The following is a 23,458-nucleotide window of genomic DNA, read 5'->3' on the forward strand; positions in this document are numbered from 1 at the left end:
CCGATAGCAGCAAGACGGCAGACTTTCTCGGAAGTGTGAGTGAGCGGATATAACGCGCGGGTAACTTGGGGCGAGATAACGTCGCGTTTCCCTCAGGACCCCATGGACATGTACTGCTCTGCAGATTAGACAGCTTTCAAAACCGATATATATCGAGGTTTCGTATCCAAATCGCTCGATTTGGCGCGCGTTTCGGCCACAGGATATCAAAATCTCAATATATATCGAAATTGAAAGCTCTATTCTACACGTCGAACCAAAGCCCGTACGGTGAAAAGCGGCGGGGTGTCGAGCAGACGGGATCCTTTAAAGTACTCGTATAACCACCTTCCTTCATCAGACTAAACAGATCATCAGAACTCGTGTTACAAGATTCGGATCGTTGGCTACTTCGCAATTTTGTACCGGGTACAGGGATAGACAGGGAGCCTCCGTAGAAATTTCTCCCTAAAGAAGACGAACATGAGTAGCTCGTTCCCAAAGATTTCTGGAGGAACTTGAAGAACCCGTCTTCGAGGCGTTTCTCGCGTCCCGCCGTTCCTCACTGAGGGTCCTCATCCGCCGTCGCTGACTCCTGTTGGCCTGAACACACGGCCAAGCACCGAACGGTTCCCCGTATTGTTTGCCCCGCCTCTGCTGGAACTTCGTTCCTTTCCCTTGTGCCCTCTGGGAACGTGGCGACGGAGATTGAGCGCGTGCCCAGTGCGCCGTGTATGAGCACCACTCAATCGTGCTGCCGGGGATGCTATTACTGAACTCAACAGGATACCTGCCTTCCAGGTCAAAACAAGGCACGCCGAAAGGTTCGCAGTCTTGCAATCAAGGTACGACCAGGTTAGTGCAGTATCCACAGATCAAGCCACGGACAATCTTTTCATACACCGTTCAGTAACACATACGGTGGCTTGCCCGCAATAGGCCCGTCGCAGGATAGGGAACGAAAGATAACAGTATCTGACTGTACAGTTCATCGTCACCGCTGACTATCCAATGGTAGTACGGATTGCCGACATCTGTGAAGCGCCAGCGGGGGAGCCAACCAAATCATATCGGGACAATCGCGGCATTCCTTCACCTTAACCCGGACAGTTCACGTCAAAAATTCGTTGTTGTGGTCAAGGCTCAATCGCGCGATTCATGAGCCTCGTAGCCACAGTTGAGATGCTAGCATAAAGGCACGAAAAGGTACCCACAGCTACGCGTAGTAGCGCTTTGCGGTCATTGCGCAGACATTGTTCCTACGACATCAAACTATTGATGCGTCACCGCGCTAACGTTCTGCCAAAAGCTGAGAGGGCAGTCGCGATCAGTCGGACCAAACGCGGAGGACCAGCATACACGCTCACCTGCATCGGCCCAGGAGCGCGGGGGATGTCGTGATGGTCTGAACCAGAGGTTCGCCGGCCTCCGTCTTGTTGAATAACATTTCCGTGGTCCCATTGGCGAAGACTGGCCAATCAGGTTTGATATCGGGCGTAAACTTTACGTTAGTGTCGAGGAAGCGAGTAAGCGACATGAAAGATTGCGAGAACGCCGTAAGGAAGTCGGAGTTATTGAAGGGCGGAGGCCCGTTCGACCTTCAGGCACAGGAGGTAAGCATCTGCAGCGTGCCCAAAGTGTCAAGGGACATACGTAGGGAAATAGTACGGAAGGTCATCTCCGTGAGACGCGGGAGGAATAGCGAATTCGCCCTGATCAGATATTAGTCCACGAATCGCCGAATTCCATGCGGATCCTTACCTTGAATGATGTGCCATTGAATGTGTTCAGGAGGAAATAGGTCGGGCATATGAAAATATCTAGTAGTAAATACGTCATTCAGTATGCCGGACAAGCCATATCCATATTGCCACTTACCCTCTCCCATGATAGCAATAGCCTCGTCGTCCGAGTTGGCAAAGCCGGATGAGGTGTATAATTTCACAACCGATTGTATATCATTGGGACCAAAGAGCGGGAACAGATTTGTGACGTATTGAGTAAGATTCGTGGTGTCGGATGCTCGAACGAATGGACCGCCCTCCAGCGTGTTCGTTACAGCCAGAAGGGCTTCCTATAAGGAACATATCGGTCACCCCATAATATGAACATTGTAAGTCAGACATACCCCGTTGACCTTTCCTTTCAATAGCGTCTCAATTGGTCTCTCGACAATCAGAGAGCCATCTACGACTGGAACCCAGGTGAACACGCCGAAAAAGCCCGCAAGATCGATAGCATTGTTAAGGTTCTGAAGCGTCGTAACATCAGTTTGACGGAGGCATGCCAATGTGTCTGGCGCGTCGAAGCAGCTTCGGAGGGATCAGTGGCTCGCGATCAGGGTAGCGTTGTTGATACTTTAGGCTTACTTCGTCTGTGTGGCGACCGCCGCGAAAAGTGCCTAAGGTCAACTCAGCGACCAAGACCATGCACTCAATCTGATCTCACTTTCCTCTGGAATACTATCGTTGAATGCGTACTGGAAGGGCAAGAATGTGGAACTGGTCATAACACCTCGGAACAGCGGGGGGTCCGTCTCGCCGCCATTGGCGACGATATGCTGGAGGACAGACCCAGCACCTGTGCGGGGTTCTTCTATCGTCGTCCAATTGTTCCGAGTGAGACGTACCGGCAGATTCACCCCATATCGTCACTTTGGTTGGATCTCCTCCGAAGGAAGCTATCTGTGCATGGAATAGCGTCAACACCGTTTGGCTCGTCACATCAGTAATACGCGACTCACGTGGTCTTGAACCCATTGCAAGGCGAAGTTTTGGTCAACTGGTCAGACTGAGTCAGATCCAATGGTATCAAACCCTCGAAATCCTCACGCAGTCCTGCGTTCAAGACACCATTCGACTTTACTTCTGAGCCGGGCAAGAAACCTGGACGATATAGGTAAGCATCGACTGCAAAGCGTTCCCTCAATGCGAGCGACACTTGCCAAATACACCCAGGCGATATTGAATGATCACCGCAACAATTCCGAAACCAGATTCCCGTATGAGATCTTCACCTGAGAAACTGCTGGCAGCTCCCGCAATGTAACTGTACGCCGTACGAGACCATGAGACGAGGACTACCCAGAGCAAAGTCGAGAACTCCTCACCCTCCGCCATGAATCCAGACCAAAACTGGTAAATTCTGAGAAGCATTCAAGGGCCCGGGCGAGAACACACTGTCGGTAATCGACTCAGTTGCCTGTAGAACCATGAGAACAATGCAGTATGAGTGAGTACTTCAGAAACAAGCAGTCTTCATCTGCCACAACGGCGCGTTTTGCCGGTGTTAGAGACCGGAAGGGATCCGTAGTTGAATTGCCTGTGGCTGCTTGGAAGCATTCGTTCGGCTGCGTAGTCGCCTGTTGGATGCCAGTGGTTGCATTCGGCGTCTGCGGAGCACGCCATCTCAGGTCACCTGGAAACCGACAATCAAGCTTAGCAAAGCTGAACATGGCTAAGACATAACCCCATACCTGTTGGAGGCGCCGCATAGCGCACGCCCAAGAAGCTTGTCACATTAGTGGTGGGGTCCAAACTACCTTGATATTGCGCATAGCCTAAATCGACGAGTGGCGCGGACAAATCGTTCGCTGACTGTCTTGCTCCTTTTTGCACGACGTAACCTCTCGCGGGGGCCACGCATACGCACAGTCCAACCACAACGTTTCTGAGAGACAACTGGACCATGATACAGACGGGGGATGACTCAGAAGTCGCACCCCCCGTAATGAACGTAGGGTCTTTATAAAGCACACGTTGGTGGAGATGCGCGAAGCTCGAGCCCGACCAGCTGATGAAGCGAAAGTAGATCTTCCGACCAGAACATACTAAAAACCGCGCGCAGCAGCTTCCTTCTGACTGTAGGCGAGATCCAGCGTAGTGAGACGGCAACTCAGGGATGCAGCGCAGTAGTAAATGAATCGGCACGAAGGACGTCCGTGACGCAGCCGATGCAGGCGGAACCAGTCGGCGGGCCGCTCTATGGGAAGGACAGCATCGATGTCATCATCTGACCTAGCTGAAGGATGTTTCGCACTGCCGCGCGCGAGCGCAGCATGGGTACGTAGTCAGGGAAGGAGTGGTTCATACTGAGTCTGAAGCCGGATAGTAGTAGTGATACAAACAGAAATACTGCAGTGTCAGCGTCGAAACGCAGAACAAGTATGGCTCAGCCGCTCAGCACAGCTTTTGAGAAACAGGCTCGCGTGCGTTACAACATCGCTTCCTAGGCCGACCTCCGCAAGCACATACACAGTATTTCACACCTGCACGAAAACGCTCCCGGGGTCTGCAAGGACCAGCGAATCTGGGAATATGTCTTCTGTCGACAGTTCCAATCCTCCACTGGCCGTTGCGTTGGAGCGCTTGGCAAACCATCGAACGCGAAGGACAAGGGATTCGCAAGACGTGTTCAATGCTGGCATGGTCGTGCTTGAGAAGAATGCCGTGAACAAGATGGGCGACGAACGTGAGCGGAGTCTATCCTCCTTCTGGATTCTGCCCACTCGTTGCACGAGGCCTTCCAAGTCGCTAAGTCCTGGTCAGTGTACTCACCACATCGAAACAGGATGGGCCTTCCTAGAGCAGCTGGCACTAGCCGCCCTGGACGTTGGCCGGACAGACATTGCCGATGTATGTACGTCCTTTCGGTCGCCGCGTCATTTGTTTTCGCGGCGTTGCTGACTCTCGGATCAGACCTGCATTGGTCTACTCAACAATCAATTTTCTGACTCGCCACGGGTCGACTGCCTTAAAGGCATCAAAATTGAGGCAACTGCGGGCCCCGAGGCCGCTCGTGAATACTATGAGAGCCTTCTGGAGGCCGATTCATCGAACGTGGTATGTAGCATTCAACCGGATAAGCGCTGAGATCATGACTGAACGTCGCTTGAACCATAGGCTATATGGAAGCGACTCATTACCGTGTATCGCTCACAAGGCAACGTCGACAAGACCGTGGAAGAATTGCACCAATTCCTCGATACCGTTTACACCGATTTAGAGGGCTGGCTTGAGCTCGCTGACGTATACGACAGCGTCGGACTGTTCGTATTCAATATATCACCTCGCCGCCCTGTACGCTCATTGACGATCCCTAGCTATACGTCAGCGCTTCAAGCCCTTTCCCATGCCATCCTGCTCGCACCACAGAACCAATTTTATATTCTGAAGGCAGCCGAGACCGCAGACAAGGCGGGAGATGTCCCTTTGGCCCTGAAGATGCATCTCCTGGTCATTGACATGGCGACTGATGATGATGATCCGAAGACGTCCACGGATCCGCCAGGCGGTGTTGCTGTCAGAGCTTGGATGGGAGTCAAATCGGTGCGCGTTCTGTACTTCGCCTATTAGTGGCATATTGACTGGTCTCTATTCCAGACTTCTTCTCGCTTACTGAGCGACGCTAGGCTTGCAAATGCGTCAACATCGAAGACATCAGCGCCAACTCCAGAGAAGTTGCGCATGCTTGAAGGCCTGGCTTTGGAAGAGCTACGCTCAACAGGTGGCAAGGGTACACCAACAAGTCAGTTGACAGACGAGCAAAAGGTTCTGCTCAAGCAATGGGTAGAGGTAGCTTAGCGAATACTCTCAATCGACAGCGTAGAAATGGATGGATGTTTTTTTCCCAGTTCGAGGTGCTCCGATGTCTATATTACTGCACGAATCGGCCAAGACCCCCATGCGCGGTGTGCCCTGAATAGATGCATAATAGTGGGCATAGTAGCGCGTACGCAGACATAAGTGGAAAGTATGACTACAGTGGCATAACGGTGCGAGTGCGTCAAAGCGGCGGCGACGATGAATGCGTTGATCCTGTGTGGGAAGGCGATCTCCTTTCCGACCTCTGTCGAAATGAGGGTCCCGGGATAAGAATTGCGTTTATTTGGCAGGGTTGGCGTTCCTATAAGAATCAGCGAGTCAGTAATGCTCAACACAAATGGGTCAGATATAAGAAGGAAAGATCAGATAGGAGCGAAAGACATTAGATGCATGGTTGTCAACACGATCGTTTCAGTGTGAACTATGCGTGATTTGCTTGGATCATCCGGAGGGGCTGGACAACACGCAAAAACGGGAATGAGATAGAGTACAGCAACTCCACGTACATTTTCCGCTTTCCACCAGGGAGGGTCGTGACGTTGACGAACCTGAGGCATATGAGTCAATACATCTTGGTCGCCGGCTTAAAGTGAAATGGATACTCACCGCCTGTTGTAAAGGATGCGCTTCTTTGCGCGGCCCTTGGGAGTCTTCTTCTTCTCTTGGGGCTCAACCTTGGGGGTTTGAGACTTGACTTTGCCGGCGCGGGCGAGCGATCCGTGAACTGTTGTATAGGCCAAGATTCCGCATACGTGCAGCATTCATGAGAAGATCGAGCATGATTTGAAAAGTGAGGCGCAGAGGTGTCATGAGCTCCAATACGGCTGCAGTTTACGAAAACAAGTAGGCGCACCTTTTCCCATATTGACGTGCGGTGGAGGAGCTCGACGACGTTTGCGAGGATGGCCAGTCAGCTCTGCTTGGTGCTGTTTGGTCGTCTGTATAGCTGTGGCTGAACGTTCCCACGGATGCGATGACCACATTCACTGCTGATGTTTGTGTCTGTGCCGTCGCCGGATACTCTCGAATGAAGGCTTTTAATGTTACGTTGCAGCATCGTTCCGTGTCGGTCTCAACGGAAAAATGGACAGCATTTCGTTCCTATGCCCTCGCTGGGATATTCTGTGCGGTTCCCCAGCAGACCCCGGTTGTTGACTCTTAACGTCCGATTAATCGACGCACCTTGGCAGCTCCGGGCTTGGTCTCCTGGGTACTCGTACCTGAGCGGAGGACTCGATACGAGCCGGGCAGCTGGGTTTCCGGCACGGGATACACGTTGTGCGAAGCGGACAAGAAGCGGTCGTACGTGGCCGGAAAAGAAGCCAATATCCTCTGTCGCTCCCAACTGTTGGGAACCTCCCTCGCCGCTTTCTCTGGCACCCAATCCTCACTTGCATTGTATTGACGCACGAACGGTGTATGACCCGACCTTGCAGTGCAATGTCTTTCGCACTTGATAAGGCTACCTGGACCCTCCAAAGATTTGCCCCAATGCGATGGACCAACGCAGGCGGCAGACAGCTGCAAGATGGCCGTCTTCTCGGTCGATTTTTTCTCCGAGCCCGGCGTATCGCCCATCACCTTTAAATTAATCGTGCAGCCAACTATACCCATTTTGGGGAACAGATGCCGCGCAATAACTTCGCTTCTGGACATGCCCAGGTGGAACGTCCAGGGAAGGCGATGAAAACGTAAGGCAGCCGTGAGTCGGTAGCCCTGCGCTCGACTACAAAGACGTCGAAAAGGCCTCGTATCACCGCGCAGACGCAGCTCTCCCCGGCCCCGAGTCCTTAACAGTCGTTCAACGAAGTACGATGAAGGTCTTCTTCGCCCTGTCGTTGTTGTTCGGGATTGTAGCTACCGTCACGGCCAGTGCTATTGGCACCAATGCCGAGCGTATGAGGCGAGGTCTCCCTCCTCTGGGTCCCCGCAGTGTTTACGCTCCGTCGGCCGTGGAGGGTACGTTGCCAGTGTGAGTTTGTCTGCTTCGCCACCTAACTAAGTCCTGTAGCGGCCAAGAGGTCGACCACGTCGGGCACCCCTGGAACGTGCACTACTGGTCCTGTTCAGTGCTGCAACACTGTTACATCTGTGAGTCAAGCACGGTATATCCTGCCCTGGACGACCACTCACATCGTTGTAGGCTAAGAACGAGGGCATCCTCCTTGCACTGCTGGGCATAGTCTTGGAGGACCTCAGCGTTCTGGTCGGCCTCGGTTGCTCTCCCATCAGTGTCATCGGGCTCGGGGGTAGCAGCTGCAGCGCGAACCCCGTTTGCTGCGAGAACAACAATTTCGTGAGTGCATCATCACAATATCCTATCTCATTTCTCATCCAAACCTCAACAGGGTGGTATCATCTCCATCGGCTGCGTGCCCATCAGCTTGTAGTTTCTCGACGCCCTTTCGACCCACTTGGCATACTCGTGATGTGCAGGCTCGTTGTCCCGCATTCTATAGATACATCGTCCTCATGAGAAGCATGTCCGAGCCATAACGTGCTGAAGCACCCGAGACCACGGACATTCAGGCGATATGTTTCCGGAACCGAGATTCCAAGTGTGATCATGCGCACTCCCTCACACGCAAATGTACACCATTATCATGCCTCCCGTCTGCCCGGAGCTACCAGCAAACCGCTGTCATGCTCGACCGGGTATTTAATTTTCCGGTCACCACGATTTCAATCGCTATATCGGTATCCGTCTACTCGAAGTTGCAGCATCGAGGCCCACATATATCCAGCTTACACCAGCCAATGAGGGCGGCTCAAGCTGGCATTGCTCACAGCGTATCGCGGTGCATCTAGCGATCTGAACGACGATGTGACTGCGATCCCACACGTTGCCCCGACGGTTGCATAGATGTGTTCGAACCCGCAATCGACGCGGAATTTTGAAATAGCCCTGCTGAAGGCATCGAACGGACGGCGCGGAGGGCGCAGAAGCACCACTAGCTAGATAGACATTGACAATAGAGCGTATTTGCAAGGTGCCAAAGTTCTCCGCAGTAGGCAATAATGGTCCGCGGGGAGCCATGCACTGGCAGTGCATAGTCAAAGTCCCGCTCCACTTTGCCCGTGATGCAAATACACTCTTGCCCAATGGCATAGCAATGCACGGGCCTGGAACGAACGTGGGAGATCGCGTTCTGAAATTAGAAAGCGTGGTTCTTGTCACCAAGGTCAACGCTGTTCGGGTTCGGGCGCGCTCAAATGCGCCCATTCGCGAAGGTTGAATGGATTACTAGGCCCTCTGTCGCAACTTCTCTCCAGCCCGGTGCTACCCTTCTTGCTCGGTACGCCGTGATGTCGTTTCGCTCGATCTTGACTGATGTACCTCATCGGAAGCGCTCTGAGAGTGTTGGTCATTTCACTCTCTTCGACTGTTTTTGGTTCCGAGACGACCGTCGGCCGTGCAAATACATATAGTGGTATCCGCATCCATGTCTCTCAAATTTGAACTCGAAACCTGGGCAGCGGCGCTCCAGGAATATGACGAGGGAAATTACATCCAGTCTCTTGAGTTGTTTGAGGTGCAGTCTCAAGTCCTTATGCATGCACGACCAGGCCGCGTTGATTCAGAACTGCGGAGCAGCGGATAGCGGACTCCTCGAAGATCTACACCAACTTAGGATTAGTGCATGCCGCGATCGGCGAACACGAATTGGCCGTTGAACAGTTTCGGAAAGCTACAGGAGCCGATCAGTATCTGGCCATCGCGTACAACTCAATTCACTCGCATCGTCTGGCTGATTCTAACGAGTAAATATGCTAAGGTATTTTCAGTGCGGGGTCTCAAACTTCCTGCTCGAGCGATACGAGCTAGCTCTTTCGGACTTCGAACAAACATACCTCTATATGCGAGGAAACACGACTATGTACGTCTATCACCGAGTTTCGTGCACCGATGCCAGAGGACTGACCTCGTTACCAAGATATTACGAACAGCTAGGCTTGAGATTCAACCTGTATAGCGCCGAAGTGTTATTCAATAAAGGGCTTTCCATGATTTATTTGGGTCAGCTTGAAGTGCGTAGCTACGTTTGGGACTACTGACAGACGGAATCTGATATCTGTTAAACGATGCTCTTCAGGAAGGACTCGCCGGAATGAGAGAAGCAGAACGTCAGCAAATGACTGATGCGCACAAGGTCATTACCGATGCCGTCAGAGACCAAGGCGATGGTTATACTGTATTCTCAATGGTGCGTCCGCTGTTGTCATCATAATATCCATCTCATCCATTTGTTTCAGCCTATGGGTGTGCTCTATCGGCCGCCGGAGAAGAAAGTGAAGAATACCGCGCCGAAAAATTATATTGGAAAGGCGGTGCGTCTCCATTGTTTGTGCCTCTCTTAAACGTAAGCTAAAGGTACCGTTGTAGACACTGGTTGCTGCACAAGAGACTCAGGATTTGTTCACCGGGTTCACCGGTATTGAACTTCGCAATAGAGCGCAAGCTACGCTCACCACTCCATCTGTGCCGGCAAAAACAAGTGTGCCTGTCGATGGTCCGAAACGACCTAAGGTTCAGACAAAAGACCTGACAAGGCCAAACGCTGCGGGGAAACTACTTACCCCTCCGGTCACCCCGCCGAAACCACTGGTTACCGGCGTAGCATTCAGCCCCGTCACTGCGATCTACGATGATTACCTTGGTTCAGAGCCGTCAGGGAATCGGCAACCTATACCTCCTGTCCCACCTTTACCCACTGATATTGAACGCGTTGGGGCCTGGGCGAAGGATATTGACGCGACAGCAAAGAAAACCATGTCCCCACCCACCCCCCCAGATTCATATCCTCCCACGACTTATGAACCGAGCAGCTTTGGCGGGATTTCAAGAACAACGCGACGGATCGCGCGCGGGGCCCCTAGCTACCGTGCATTCGGTGCCTCAGTTTATGATGACGCGAACCTCATTTGTATACGAGTGAAGGTTGGTCCGTCAGTCGGTCATGTCCCCTTGGAGGCAGCATTTTCTCACTATCACACCTAGATCCATTACCAAGGAGATCTCCGTGGGATGTCAGTGGCTGCCGACATACAATACGCAGAATTCGTGGAACGTGTTACCCGAAAATTTGGGAAATCACGCGACGAGCTTCAGATCCAGTTCGTAGATGAGGATGGCACTTTGGTGTCTCTTCGGGATGATTCTGACTTTGAACTGGCTCTGGGTGCCGCCCGGGAGAATGCCCAGGGACGGCCAGATGGCCGGCTAGAGGTATGGTGCAGAGATGGCGAAGCTTTGTAGAACGATAACGGGCCTGAGTAATAATAGCTGTAGCGGTACATTGCAAGAAATACATCGTCTGAGTTGATTTCGGGGGCGGAGATTTCACACACAGCCTGACAAAAGCTGATTTAAATTGAACCGTTGTACTGTTGTTAAACCTGCGGTTAACGACAAGTAATCCAACATCACATTCGCGACACGCCAGTCCCCTCAATGATCGTTTTCACCAGAGGCGCGATCTGTTTCCTGGTGGCATCCGTATTCCGCTGCTTCCAGACCCTCGCACACGCCTTCGCACCTAAATTCGGTGCGGTTCCGATCTTCTCCCACTTCCGCTCCTTCAGTTGCAGCGCTTCGCTGCCCTCCAAACCCGCCCACATTGCACGAGGAAGCTGGCCATGACCGTCTTCTCTGAGCACGAACATGACTTCGCGCTTGTGTTTCCCCTTTCCCTTTGTGTGTCCATTCGCGGTATGTTTCTTGTTCTTGGTGTCATGGTACGAAGTAAGTATACCAAGTGCCGCTAGGTCGCGTTCGTCCATCCAAGACTCAATGGCCGGCCAGAAGTCAGCTCGGTGAGCCCATTCTGCAAGGCCGAGAGGCACGGTAGCCAGGCCAACTGGCAAAGCGCTGGAATTGGACGTCCATGAGGGTTTCCAAGAGTATTCCTTGTAATCTCTACGCAAGAGATCCCTCGCACCAAGATCAGATACAGCGGATTTCTTCTGCTGCAGGCTGTCAGTGAGTTCTTTGACGGCTGGTACGTCGTTCGGTTCGGTATGGGTCACTTGAAGGGATCGACCGAGGGTGGAACGAGGAAGTAGGAATCCGGCGGCATCCCGGTCCGTCGGCTCTGCCTTGCCTCCTTTCTTCAGACCTTGCGTATCGATAAGAATGCCACATAGCAGGAGAGTCGCGAGTTCAGCGGGTATGGCGTCCGCGCAGCTCCGGGCGAGCAATTGCGAAACCAGGGATGCGCAGCTACCGGTCGGAACCGCAATCAGACGGGGATCGGCGGTGTCCTTGTAGAGTCCTTCGTCATCATGATGGTCCACCACGGCTACCACCCGCGCCGATGAATTGTTTTCGCTGAACCGGGAAAGCAGTCTATTGTGATCCACCAACGCGAAATTGCTCGACGGAAAGGGCGACGACGACGGGATATCGTCCATACAGAGCAGTGTGTGTCCGGAGGGATCGATTTCTGCAAGAGACAGCGCATAGATATTCTCCGGACGTAGCTTCAGGTCCGCGCAGGAGGTCTGGATCATCGGCACCGCAGACGTTCCGCGAACGGTATTCAGAAACCATGCGAATGCGATGGAACTCGCGATGGAGTCGAGGTCTATCGGAACGGGTTAAAATCGCGTCCATCCCTCGCAGGTTGAATACCTCACCTCCAGCTTCGTTGCCCATGACAATTGTCCACTCGCCTCCCTGCCCATTGTCAACAGCTCGCAGATAGTCCGCTTTCGATCGCGCGAGCCAGTCAGCTAAACTCGGCGTTGAGTCTGGCATGGTGTGTGTTCTTTGAACTTGGTCAAGCGTGTAGATCTCTAGGTGCTGTAGGGTCCGTCGGGAAATAGGGATAGGTGCCCCGATCAAGGTCGAATAAGCATGTATAGCCAGAGATCTTCTCCATGCGGATGTCGTCAGAGGTCGTCGCGCGTGTGCGGATTGCGGTAGCTTCGGGAATTCACCGAAGAGGCGTAACCTGCGCATCGATATCCGGCGCCGCTCTGCATCCGGGAACGCCGCAGGAGGTCGATGATTACCGCGAGTGGTCAATAATGAAAGCGACGTTAATTGATTATGACAACCATAGTACCGTACACACATCCTACGTTCTACATGGCGTTTGCCTTTAGGTGATTGAACAGGGCTCTAACCAACCAATTCTCGAGATGAGAAGAGCAGTATTCAAGATCATCACAGCTTCGCGTGGTCTGTCTTGCTGGGAGGGACTCCATGCGGATTATGCTTAAGGACATCGCGTTTGCCTTGCACATCTTTCGTTATGGATTGATATCCGGCTACGGTCATCGTGATATCGAGATCCTATGAACCGATACGTCACGCAGGGCACATCTGAATGAACGTAGCATTACTTACGGCAAGGAGGCTCTTCATGACATGGCGACAACCAGCTTCACCCTCATGCGCCATTCCCCAGACGTATAAACGTCCAACCTCGACGGCATGTGCTCCAAGTGCGAGTGCTTTGAAGACATCTGACCCAGTCCGTATCCCCGAGTCGAATATGATCGTCATCTCTGAGGACGCTTGGATTAGTGATCATCAAACTAAATGCGAAGGCTTGCCACTGACTGTCACCGACCGCGTCCACGATTTCAGGAAGCACCTCAAGACTGCCCACAGCCCCATCAACCTGTCTGCCGGCGTGATTCGTCACGACGATGCCTTCGCATCCAATTTGGTATGCTTTGAGCGCATCCGCTGCACTCTGGATGCCCTTGATCACGAGCGGGCGACCACCCGAGATGCGCTTCCACTATTCACACAACATTGTCTCAGCCGATAACACGAGAGCGACCACTACAACTAACCTCTTTGATCAACCAAGGAATTTTTTCCCATGTGTGTGCCTTGCCGTGCCAGACCATGGAGTCGATCCACTTGCCAGTATCCTGCTCTTGCTCTCGACCATATTTACGCTTGAAAACGGGATCAGACTTTCCCAACTCGTTGCCGGTCTCGCCTGGAGGATAGTAGAATCTGGAATCGGTTATTATCAATGGTAAGCACGCCTGCAGAACATATCGCAGCCAGCAGCCTGGTACGTACACATAATTAGCCAGGTTGATGTCTGTGGGACGCCATCCAAGCTGCCAAGTGTCCACCGTGAGCATGAGGACGTCAAAGCCGCTCTTCCACGCCCTCTCTAGAAGATTGATGGTCTGAATCGCGCTGTGAGCTTTGTGCGCTGGCCACAAGGTGAAGAAACAGACTTACCACTTCATCATCATGGCCCATGTACAGCTGGAAGAAGCGGGGCGATGTCGCATTTCCACCGTTAGGGCCAGTGTAGGCATGCACAGTATTGCTCTCGTTATTGACAGAAGCGCCTTCCTCATTAGCAGCCGCAACGGCCTCGATCGGCTGGGAGGCAGCTGTAGACAGGCAATACTGTCTCATGAAGGTGATCAGATCGGGAGATCAATTCAGGCAAGAGTCCGTCGCTCACCGGTAACCCGAGCTCGCCAGCAATCTTAGCTGGCACTAACTCTCCCTTTGGGGAATAGAGTTTGTTGATACCAATCGGCGCGAATAAGATCGGCGCAGGGATACGATGACCAAAGAGCGTCGCTGCAGTATATCATCAGTTCCAGCTCACGGCAGCTTTTACCCGCGGCGCTTACTGGTTAAATCTCTGGTATTCGTATCCACGAGCATACGAGGGATGATCCTCCAGTGATAGAACGCCTCCCTACGCATGCCGACACGAGTCAGCCATAGTCAACCACGCGGACGGCATATAAGCCCACGCACCGGTTTGCTCTATCGGTCCAACCGAGACCTGCATTCGAGTTTGCGTAAAAGTAACCACGATCGTTCAGTTTCTTCTTCGTCGATTCTACCAATTCCTCCGCATGTACGGAAAAGCTGGGAACTACCAGCGCCTGCTGTTAACATGAAGTAGCGCAGCCGTGAACCATAAGACATACGGATGCCTTGCTCTCCTCCGCGGCGGAAGATTTCCCGCTGGTACAGTGAATAGTGTGGCGAAGGTCCTTTCGGCTTGTTTGTTGGATCCATGACTCGTCGGTGTCTCTGTATTGGCTGCTTGCAAGACGTTGCTTATAAGTTGGGTGTGCATGGCTATTTTGAGCTCGGAGAGACGTTGGTTCGAGTGACATGACGTCGCATTCGGAATCGCGATGTGCAGGAGAGACGTTGGGCGGAGTCAGGCGGAGCACCAACAGATCCACCTCCGACGGCTCTCCGTCCTAGGTTACAACTTGTTCCAAGCCGAGTATTCAATACGGATAGTTGTAAGAGATCGCAGTGAACACCGGACAGTGTTGCACTATTGCATACGAGGGTGCAGGTATACTTACGCTATTTTAGCAATACACAGATGAAACGGGAGATGAAGGTGAATTCACTAGAAGAGCATGTACCGATACATGGCTGCAGCTCTCGATAACGGCGGCGTAGCCGACTGCTGGAGTGCCTGACGCAGCCCGGACGTCCACCCACTGACACTGCGTAAACCTCGGGGCTCCGACCCTCCGCAACTGTCCAACTACGCATGACTAGTTCACGCCGCGCAACCGCTTCGGGCTCTGTTTCTCAACAACGAGCTTCCAGCCCCCATATAGTTGGTTAACGATTGCTGACCGTCGGAGCACCGCAAGCTCCTGGACGGCGTTGTTATAAAATGACGACAGCTGCATGTCATCTAACTTTGAGGTCTGTGCAAAGACCGGTCAGCCGCAGTCCTCGGGCACATAACAAACCAACGGAGATAACCAGGGGAGTTCAACAAAATGGAAAGTTTATATCGACAGTGGCTCACCTTCAATGGCTTCCATTCATCTTTCGTTCGCCGGACGAAGTACTCTCGGAAATTATATGAACTGAATGACCGGGCAGTTCGCAAGGTCGAGGCGTAAAGACTACGAAGAGCCTGTGGTGTGGGTGGAGTTGCCATTTCCCAGTTCCTAGTGGACTAAGATGCAAGTCTACAGAGGCACGGAGGGCAGGAAGACAAGTGTCTGGGTCTGTACGCTCGCTCGACTGCGAAGTCGGACTGGAGAGGATGTTTACGAAGCGGCGGCGGCACGCTGACGAATGATACCATTGAAATGCACGTGACATGACGAGCGCCGTTCTCCGAGTCCGATTCGCTCGCCTTGCTTGATTTCGCCGTTCCCGAAATATGCGAGGACAGCTTCTCGAGCTATTTCCCGAGCATGGGGGCAAACCATGGCCGGGTTGTCACAGCGACTGCGTTATTCCCCAGCGCTTATCCAGTCCTTGGCTGGCGTCGTCATCGACGATCGACCCAGAAGGCGGTCGCCCGGACTCAACTAGTTTGCTGGTTTTGTCTGCGGGCGTACTGGCGCCTCCTCACGACGCTCACGATCCTGACGACTTTCTTCCCTCCTTTCACGGCCATTCAAATCCTCCAAAATATACCCTAGTATCCACATAATGCGGCTATCTTTTGGTTTGCGACGGCGCGTCAAGCGTTTCTTCCCTGCCTTGCACCGCGTCCGCCAGGAGGATCATGACTTACCCTTCCGCCTTCCTGCTCTGGAACCCACGCCTCTGGAACCGATAGACATACCGGCTGAATACGGGGAAGACTGGTAAGATAATGCCGTTCAATGAGGCGGCAGTACTGACGTGAGGGATAGCAGCGTGCCGAGTGCAGATCCGACGCCTAACACTGCCCACGGCGATGGGTTGCGCTTATACAGAGCCTGTTCGTCCTTTGCTGGTGACCCGGGGCGCGGAGTTCTGGGGCTTTCTCGGGGTGACCTTGTGACGCTTGTCAGCGAACCTTCTGACGAGATGTGGCTCGTCCGTCCAATCAGATGGCATTGGGCGGACCCGGCAGAGGGGCTGGTGCCATCCCGATTTTTGAGACCTATCGGTGTCGATATGCGTTCGATCGGGAGGCGACGCGATGGCGAAGTGCATCTGTCCGGCGCTACCTACGCGGAGGAAGATGTTGTAGCCGGAGGTCAATCAGTCGTGGTTGACGAAGATCTACCTGGGGATGTGACCCTTGTGGCCGATGACGAAAACCGTGTCGATGGGGCGCTTGTGCCCAAGGTGCATCGGAGGTTTAGACGATTTTCTATTGCGTCCATCCAGCTTCATATATATCGCGACGAATGGAGCTACGTTCAGCAAGTCAACGCAGGCGTATGGGGCACTGTCTATCAAGTGAGAACCCCCGGGCAACCATCCGCTGTGCACGCCGTGAAAGTTCTCAACTCGCGGTGGCGGATGTCGCGAACGCTCGCGATGACCGTAGTCGAGGAAGTCGCCATACTCAAGCAACGCGCCAAAAGGAAGGCGGAAGGCGGGAAAATTTCCCCTTTTCTGCTCAATCTCGCCGAGCTTGAGGATGAATATCACAACGTTTGGCTCAGTCCCGATCACAGAGTGCACATACTAATGGTAAGGACTCCAGCGTCTTCGATCTGCACTGTATGTGAACTCTGATCGTTTACGCTGAAGCCGCTATACCCCGGTGGTGATCTCCGACGGTATTACAACTACATAAATGACATACAAATGCAACTGATCATTGCCGAACTGGTGAGTGTTAGCTACAACGCTTGTCACTGGGCGCCAATATATGGGAGACCCTAGCTGCTTGGCCTCCAGCATCTGCACGAATACGAGAGAGTCATCCATCACGATATCAAGCCTGAGAATATCTGCGGTGCGGACAAGACCGCGCGCTGCTACTCGTTTATACTGACCTCCTTGATCAGTCAGCGCGCAGGGCACCGTGGTCATCACCGATTTTGGTGCTGCCCGCCGCATGGAGCCTGGAAAACAGACCATGCGAACCACCTCAGAAATGGTGTTGAGCGAAGCATACACAGCACCAGAATTAGCTGCAGTATTCGATACGGCGTCACCAGGTCAATCGGAATACAACTCTTTGGTGGACATGTGGTCTCTAGGTGTGACCATCGTGGCATTGATTCGCGGCAAGGTGAGCGATCCTGTTGGGATGAGAAATCGCCACTTACACACATCAGGATTTTGAGGAAGGTGAAGAAATATGGGTCCGAGCCCCGGTTTCCAATGCCAGATTGCGAATGTTTGTTAGCGGACATGCGCTGTGGCCGGACAAGCTCTGGGATTTTCTCTGCGCCTCTGATCCGGCGTCCATAGCGCAAGGGGTATGCAAGCCCTCCAACGTATCCGCCCTCTCACGAATGATAATGTTACCATAGCTTCTTGAATCAGACATCACGAAACGCACCAACGAGGATTATGCGATCTGGGCGGATCCATACATGGAAAACCTGTGTGTATCAGCTTGGTTCCAAAACCATATACATAGGGCTGACCTGTACACAAGTACGTCTGATCCTGACCTCTGGAACCGTGTCAGCCAAGGGTTGCTTTCTCGTATGTACCAACTCGTTCTTTCCCTGCCCTCGTCTGAAGTTTAGTTTCCTTGTTTAGCATTTAGCTGCGAAGGTGGCGGTCGTAATCCGCCGCTCAAGACATGCCCTCCAGCCGGACAACAGCTCGACAAAGTTGCAGGCGTGACGCTACAAGACATTTTTGAGGAGCATGGCATGAATGTGCCCATAGTAGATCATTGTAGTCTCATTCTCTCGCCACCGTGATGTATAATGATGATTACAGTCGGAAACCAAAGTCTTATGATGGGCCATGGCGGAGCGCGTTGCCAAAATAAATACGAGGGAACGCCGTCCGGATTAAACAGTTCGGAATCAGTCTTGAGGTTCAACGCACTTCAAACCGAAAGGCCAACCGTCACCGAGGGGTTAAGTATAACCTGGTCTCAAAGGCACGTGACGTTAGATTTCAGTATCGGCGTCGTCATCGAAGGAACACTCGGGTACGAATTATCACGGAAGGACGGCAAGGCGCAGTGTATTCATCCATCCTCTGTGCCATCGGACGATCTCAGCCTCCACCGCTTGAATCCATATACCATGAGTTCCGCATTCGTTCCCGCGCCAATTCCTTCGGAGACGGAATTGACTCCCAACTACTATGGCGAATCCTTGGCGGACAAGGCCAGGAGAAAGTTCAAGGAGAACCCTCTGGTACCACTTGGTACGATACACTTCGTGCAGCATAACGTCGCTGCGTTAAGGAGCTAATTGCCCGATAGGATGTTTGGTCACGTCATACACGCTCATTGTAGCGGCCATTCGTATGCGGCAAGGTCGTTCACTGTCCATGAATTACTGGCTCCGTGCACGTCTGGTCGCGCAAGGCGCCACCGTTGTGGCGATTGTGGGCGGCACGTACTACTATGGGCAATCCAAAGGGCAAAAGGTACGATGTTTGACGTTCTTCAAGTACAGAAGTTTGAGCTGTGTACAATCAGGAGGAGAAAGCACGATTAGCACAGGAACGACTGCTTGAACAAGCGGCAGCCCAACGCGCCGAGTTCAACGCGCGTTTGGCGGCAGCGGAGGAGGCACACCGCCTGGAGACAGAAGCCTTGTCCCCCACGTTCAAAAGGACGAATTCCGTTACGCCATTACCTTCTAATCCGGTTGAAGACAAACAATCAAGCCAAATGGATTCGCCGTCACCTACATCTGCTCAAGATGGACGATCGTTTTGGCAGAAATGGACAGGCTTGGGACGCACATAGCTTGCGGGGAAGATTTGTGACAGTGACCCTGGGCTCAACGTACTGCGAGAGGCGCCTTCCTGCCGTTCCACTAATTCAACGTGATATATCATATAATGCCTGAATTGCATAGTAACTTATGAGCCTGCCTGTCCGTAACCCGTGATGTCACAATGCATTACCGGAAGTTAAGTATGTAGATATCCGAACATTTCGGTCTTCATACATATCCGCGCCGGCAAACGGGATTCCGAGACTTGAGCGCCTCCGGCTGGCGCATCACTCAGCTATCTGGATTCTGCGCACCTTAGACCACCTTCCGCTGTGGACTGTAGTCCGCAACAATACTGTTCCCAATATGATGGCGGAATGCGATACGAATTCTTCGGACTATGTCGCTAGTCAACGCGGGCAAAACGGGAAGGAGGCTGTCACTAACGAATGTGAGCATGCGCATTGTCGAATCCTGTCCAGTTACCTTTGCTTACACTTCGTCAGACCCGCCAGCTATTGACATGCTTCCTGACGAGATTATGTCCATGATCTTCCAACTCGGAAAAGAGTATGGGAGATCAAGCACAACGTCTCCAGCTGTCTTCCCTGAACTCCTGTCTCGCGTGTGTAGACGATGGCGAAACATCGTTTTAAGCAGCCCACTACTCTGGAATCGCCTAGTATTCCAGACTTGTCGCTCTGGAGATAAGCACCCAGCGATCCAGAGGCAAGAGGAATATATCAAGCGTTCTGGTGACTGCCCGCTGGATATCCACATCTGCGCGGCACTGGACGTCGGGCTTAACAATCCCATCGTGGTCGATGCTTGCCTATCCTACATCATGGACCTCATCATTCCACATGCGACACGCTGGAAAAGCGTTATCATGGAACTCACTACCAGGACAGGTGCGGTCGAGGTCCTACGCCGCTTGCAACCCCTGGCCGTTCCGCAATTGGATTACCTACGCATCTCCTATGAACCGGACCTTACAGGCGAGATACCTCGTACGCCTCTATTCGAGGGAGGTGCTCCCACACTGTGTACAATTCGACTCTCCGGTTTGGGCCTGCATCAGTCACCCCCGCCGCTGGCAAATCTGCGAGAACTGCAATTATACAGGGATGGAGCGACCGACATCAAAGTGACTGCAGCCGCATTTCAGGAGCTCTTGAAAGCTGTACCACGACTGGAAAGGTTGCACCTTGTCGGGAGCTTGATCAACTTCGATGCGGGGACTGAGCCCATGCGCACCGTGTCATTGCCCTCTCTTCGACACATCACCATCGCTCTCGGAAAGAACATATATCTACTCGAGGAAATGGAGCCGAGTTTGGATTTCCACGAGCTCATGGTATCTCTGACTGCACCCAAGTTGCAGTCTCTTTACCTCTATGGATTGGTCGGCGACAGTACGTTGAAATTCTACCTCAAGAGCATCATCGCATCCGGTACCCTTCCATATCCCGACTTACAAACCCTACTTTTGCAACGGATCGAAGAGGAAATAGACGGTCTCCTTTGGCGCGTATTCCCCTCCATAAATCACCTCCTCCTTGCCCACGTGCCTTGGTATTCCCTCGCCAGTCAACTCGAAGAAGCATGCACCAATCGGGGGACAAGCCCGCTACCCTGGCCCAACCTCGAGCGGTTGTCGTGCACAGATTCCTACGGCTCGCACAATGCTGCAATTCGCGCTTGTGTAGAAGCTGGCCATCCACTACGCAGCTTCTCAGTTTTATCGCGGGATCTCTGGAACTCCCCCTTGTCTGATCTCTCCGGACTCGGGCTCGACATCTCGGAACCATCGCGTGACATATTCCTGCCCAACCGAATCATGGTGCCATCGTTGATATGGGAACGGGATGAACCAGGCTACGATCCCAGTCTGGATTCGGATTCGGATTACGCCTACGAGGACGATGAAGAAGACGCAGACGATTTATACTTCGGCGAAATGGACTATGATAGGGATTACATAGACGATGACTACGATGGTTGGAGCGACGAATACGAACTTTATGAAGAGGATATGCGTTTGTTGGGGGACTGGGAACCGTAATGAGCGGGCATCTTGGTCGACAACGACGGCTAGCAGGCCGGATGACACATGGGTTTTGCTTCTGCGATAGCGGACATGTATATCCTGATGCCCCTTGAGGTTCGATCAAGCACGTTTCTTACCAAAGCGCCGCCCTCGAAAAGAAAGTTCCCTTTGTATTACAAGCTGGCAGTACTGAGCAGTTAGCATTGCATCCCGTTGATCGTACAACATTGAATGTTGGACGTTGAACAATGGATTTCTAGTACTTACCTTTGAAGCTTGAATTATAACGCGGTCATCAGAGCGAGGATGACGTCACCCGTTCTATGCCTTAAACCGCCATGACGGCACCAGACCGAGTATATCACCTCACCATTGATTTACTGTTTTGCCTCTACCCGCGAACGGCAGCCAGTGCTCATTCCATCTTGAATCATGGAGGGATTGCCGATTGACACGTCGCACCCCGCCGTCAGGGATTATCTGTCGTTGATACGGTAAGCTCACCGATCCTTTTCTTGCTTTGATGTCACCTGAACCCTTTATGCGGCCCCGGCAGACTGCAGGTGTTGACGCCGCTATCCTTACTGATTAACATAGCAACCGTGATGGTCTGTACGATTGTGGTTTCGCCCAGTCTTGGTATGCGCTCTACGTCGTAGCAACTTGCCCAACCATTTTCTGACAGCACAACGTTCGCTTTGTATAGACGAAATATCAAGAGAGTATCCTACCTCTCTGACCCCGAAGCCATGGATGATCGCAGTCTACGTGGTCGCGGTCTATCTACTACAGGTCGGGTTCTGTCTACTGCTTGTGATCGCCAGGAAACCGGAAACGAAGGTAGGAAGTCGACTCAGAGATGGACATATCATCTTTGAAACGAGTCTCACGCGTATCTCCAGCAAACCTTGATCAAAGGCGTTGGCCAGTCGTTGGTGTGGGCGAACTGGACAATGGCGGGCTGGGCTGCTGCTTTCGTACGTGGTTACCCTGCCCGATAACATGCCTGAGACCTGAACCACCTTCTACAGCTATTGCAGCAATTCCTCGTTGCTACCGTACTTGTGGGAATCACCACACTGATTCTGCTGCTCTCCAACCTCGTGAGTATCATATATAGTTTCATCACATGAGCTGGAGTAGACTGATTGTGCTCAGAAACTCCTCTGGTTGTATCCGCCCACCAACAAGCGACCTATTGATACCGCTTTGATTCATGCTCCGTTGCGCCTCTTCCTTATACTACCTTTTGGTCTGCTGCTGTGGCAATCCCTTTTGTGAGTAGTGATCTTAACTCGTTATTTGTGAACCGCTCTGATTATCGTCGATTTTCCCAACTAGCATCACCATTGGTTACTCATGGAACCCTGGCACACCTCAACATTATGCGAGGCACCAATGGGCCGGCTTTGGTGTCGTCATAGGTAGCGGAGCAGCGACCATGCACCGCGGATGCACAGCTGACAGCCGATCACGTCAGGCTTCAATATTCTCAGCCTTCTCATCGTCATATTCCGTCGCGACGTCGTATGGTGCGCCGGAGCAACATGGCTGGCTGCCAGCCTTTGGAGCCAAACTCCCAAGCCCATGCCAATACAGGTCGGTCGAGTATCGTTATGCTATGACGCGTTGACTCACGAACGTGGCATGGCTAGACCACGGAAACGGTGTTTACCGTCGTGCATCCCGTTGCGCTTGCCTGCGCAACGTTGTATCTTTTCCTGCGTCACAAGGACCGGCGCCAGGAGGATGAAGAGCCGAGTCACGGCCCGATTCATCTGCCGCCGGACGCGGAGAACGGTGCGTCCGGCAACTTGGGTTAAAATGCTCGACCTGGGCTAATCGGTTTATTTGAATCACTCTCACTAGCTGCAAACGGCGGAGGGCACAGTAATGGACCAAGGGAAGTGGATGCGCAGGCTGTTTGGGGATGAAGTAGGCTTGATGCATGGATGACAGGATGCCGAAAGAGCGTGTATGACGTGCTAGTCGACTGCAGTACTGTATCATGATGTCTAATATACCGCATCCATCTCGCTGGAGTACGTTGCAAAGCCATGCAGCGGCGCTCACGAGCTATCCGGATTCCTGAAAGAGATGAGTACTTTCGTTGCTCAATGGCCAGAGACTAGTGTGCAAGCCTGACACTAGTCACTGACAAAGCAAGCTTGATTCCACGTGATGCGCGTTTCGGAGAATGGCGAGTCGTGACGCGTGACGCCGGAAACGCGTGGCTTTTGCTGATTGCGCCTTCCGAGAA

General features: G+C 52.7%; 12 protein-coding genes across 12 annotated transcripts; 7 read left to right on the plus strand and 5 right to left on the minus strand.

Annotated features, from left to right (window-relative positions):
• Positions 1 to 1,342: 1,342 nt before the first annotated feature.
• Positions 1,343 to 3,668, minus strand: PUNSTDRAFT_96562 (alpha/beta-hydrolase; the record flags this gene model as incomplete). The annotated part of the gene is made up of 13 exons (XM_007379447.1): positions 1,343 to 1,577; positions 1,633 to 1,691; positions 1,741 to 1,799; positions 1,858 to 2,053; positions 2,108 to 2,291; positions 2,400 to 2,559; positions 2,609 to 2,663; positions 2,723 to 2,760; positions 2,811 to 2,864; positions 2,918 to 3,027; positions 3,089 to 3,157; positions 3,219 to 3,396; positions 3,455 to 3,668. The coding sequence occupies 13 exons, from the start codon at positions 3,666 to 3,668 to the stop codon at positions 1,343 to 1,345; spliced, it is 1,611 nt and encodes a 536-aa protein (XP_007379509.1).
• Positions 3,669 to 4,295: 627 nt separating this feature from the next.
• Positions 4,296 to 5,333, plus strand: PUNSTDRAFT_58787 (TPR-like protein; the record flags this gene model as incomplete). Its single annotated transcript, XM_007379448.1, has 5 exons — positions 4,296 to 4,449; positions 4,549 to 4,613; positions 4,677 to 4,820; positions 4,881 to 5,026; positions 5,081 to 5,333. 5 exons carry the CDS (start codon positions 4,296 to 4,298, stop codon positions 5,331 to 5,333), a joined length of 762 nt encoding a protein of 253 aa, XP_007379510.1.
• Positions 5,334 to 6,003: 670 nt separating this feature from the next.
• Positions 6,004 to 6,343, minus strand: PUNSTDRAFT_57154 (uncharacterized protein; the record flags this gene model as incomplete). Its single annotated transcript, XM_007379449.1, has 2 exons — positions 6,004 to 6,130; positions 6,189 to 6,343. The coding sequence occupies 2 exons, from the start codon at positions 6,341 to 6,343 to the stop codon at positions 6,004 to 6,006; spliced, it is 282 nt and encodes a 93-aa protein (XP_007379511.1).
• Positions 6,344 to 7,628: 1,285 nt separating this feature from the next.
• On the plus strand, positions 7,629 to 7,972 carry PUNSTDRAFT_56562 (fungal hydrophobin; the record flags this gene model as incomplete). Its single annotated transcript, XM_007379450.1, has 3 exons — positions 7,629 to 7,673; positions 7,726 to 7,878; positions 7,931 to 7,972. Coding segments are annotated over 3 exons (240 nt in total), but the record flags the coding sequence as incomplete, so codon positions are not given.
• A 1,205-nt stretch (positions 7,973 to 9,177) lies between these two features.
• On the plus strand, positions 9,178 to 10,020 carry PUNSTDRAFT_24804 (uncharacterized protein; the record flags this gene model as incomplete). Its single annotated transcript, XM_007379451.1, has 6 exons — positions 9,178 to 9,302; positions 9,359 to 9,460; positions 9,542 to 9,611; positions 9,677 to 9,787; positions 9,837 to 9,911; positions 9,967 to 10,020. Coding segments are annotated over 6 exons (537 nt in total), but the record flags the coding sequence as incomplete, so codon positions are not given.
• Positions 10,021 to 10,956: 936 nt separating this feature from the next.
• Positions 10,957 to 12,378, minus strand: PUNSTDRAFT_140842 (DHH phosphoesterase). The gene is made up of 2 exons (XM_007379452.1): positions 12,219 to 12,378; positions 10,957 to 12,166 (listed from the first exon to the last, which is right to left on the minus strand). Exons 1-2 carry the CDS (start codon positions 12,337 to 12,339, stop codon positions 11,007 to 11,009), a joined length of 1,281 nt encoding a protein of 426 aa, XP_007379514.1. The 5' UTR covers positions 12,340 to 12,378; the 3' UTR covers positions 10,957 to 11,006.
• A 244-nt stretch (positions 12,379 to 12,622) lies between these two features.
• On the minus strand, positions 12,623 to 14,598 carry PUNSTDRAFT_96570 (FMN-dependent alpha-hydroxy acid dehydrogenase; the record flags this gene model as incomplete). The annotated part of the gene is made up of 10 exons (XM_007379453.1): positions 12,623 to 12,879; positions 12,934 to 13,094; positions 13,150 to 13,333; positions 13,389 to 13,557; positions 13,627 to 13,739; positions 13,795 to 13,968; positions 14,027 to 14,148; positions 14,202 to 14,269; positions 14,332 to 14,452; positions 14,508 to 14,598. 10 exons carry the CDS (start codon positions 14,596 to 14,598, stop codon positions 12,751 to 12,753), a joined length of 1,332 nt encoding a protein of 443 aa, XP_007379515.1. The 3' UTR covers positions 12,623 to 12,750.
• Positions 14,599 to 15,098: 500 nt separating this feature from the next.
• Positions 15,099 to 15,496, minus strand: PUNSTDRAFT_58119 (uncharacterized protein; the record flags this gene model as incomplete). Its single annotated transcript, XM_007379454.1, has 2 exons — positions 15,099 to 15,257; positions 15,362 to 15,496. 2 exons carry the CDS (start codon positions 15,494 to 15,496, stop codon positions 15,099 to 15,101), a joined length of 294 nt encoding a protein of 97 aa, XP_007379516.1.
• Positions 15,497 to 16,821: 1,325 nt separating this feature from the next.
• PUNSTDRAFT_41756 (uncharacterized protein) lies at positions 16,822 to 18,090 on the plus strand (the record flags this gene model as incomplete). The annotated part of the gene is made up of 7 exons (XM_007379455.1): positions 16,822 to 16,977; positions 17,038 to 17,118; positions 17,309 to 17,524; positions 17,571 to 17,714; positions 17,769 to 17,842; positions 17,879 to 17,895; positions 18,011 to 18,090. The coding sequence occupies 7 exons, from the start codon at positions 16,822 to 16,824 to the stop codon at positions 18,088 to 18,090; spliced, it is 768 nt and encodes a 255-aa protein (XP_007379517.1).
• Positions 18,091 to 18,433: 343 nt separating this feature from the next.
• On the plus strand, positions 18,434 to 19,305 carry PUNSTDRAFT_49330 (uncharacterized protein). Its single transcript, XM_007379456.1, has 3 exons — positions 18,434 to 18,627; positions 18,686 to 18,852; positions 18,905 to 19,305. Exons 1-3 carry the CDS (start codon positions 18,504 to 18,506, stop codon positions 19,175 to 19,177), a joined length of 564 nt encoding a protein of 187 aa, XP_007379518.1. The 5' UTR covers positions 18,434 to 18,503; the 3' UTR covers positions 19,178 to 19,305.
• Positions 19,306 to 19,514: 209 nt separating this feature from the next.
• Positions 19,515 to 21,213, plus strand: PUNSTDRAFT_130227 (uncharacterized protein; the record flags this gene model as incomplete). The annotated part of the gene is made up of 3 exons (XM_007379457.1): positions 19,515 to 19,599; positions 19,655 to 19,718; positions 19,782 to 21,213. 3 exons carry the CDS (start codon positions 19,515 to 19,517, stop codon positions 21,211 to 21,213), a joined length of 1,581 nt encoding a protein of 526 aa, XP_007379519.1.
• A 372-nt stretch (positions 21,214 to 21,585) lies between these two features.
• Positions 21,586 to 23,223, plus strand: PUNSTDRAFT_96574 (uncharacterized protein). The gene is made up of 10 exons (XM_007379458.1): positions 21,586 to 21,692; positions 21,755 to 21,837; positions 21,905 to 22,038; positions 22,101 to 22,175; positions 22,230 to 22,301; positions 22,357 to 22,475; positions 22,540 to 22,622; positions 22,679 to 22,797; positions 22,854 to 22,998; positions 23,068 to 23,223. The coding sequence occupies exons 1-10, from the start codon at positions 21,631 to 21,633 to the stop codon at positions 23,130 to 23,132; spliced, it is 957 nt and encodes a 318-aa protein (XP_007379520.1). The 5' UTR covers positions 21,586 to 21,630; the 3' UTR covers positions 23,133 to 23,223.
• Positions 23,224 to 23,458: the final 235 nt, after the last annotated feature.

Source organism: Punctularia strigosozonata, assembly GCF_000264995.1.
Source record: "Punctularia strigosozonata HHB-11173 SS5 unplaced genomic scaffold PUNSTscaffold_1, whole genome shotgun sequence".
Lineage (NCBI taxonomy): Eukaryota > Fungi > Basidiomycota > Agaricomycetes > Corticiales > Punctulariaceae > Punctularia > Punctularia strigosozonata.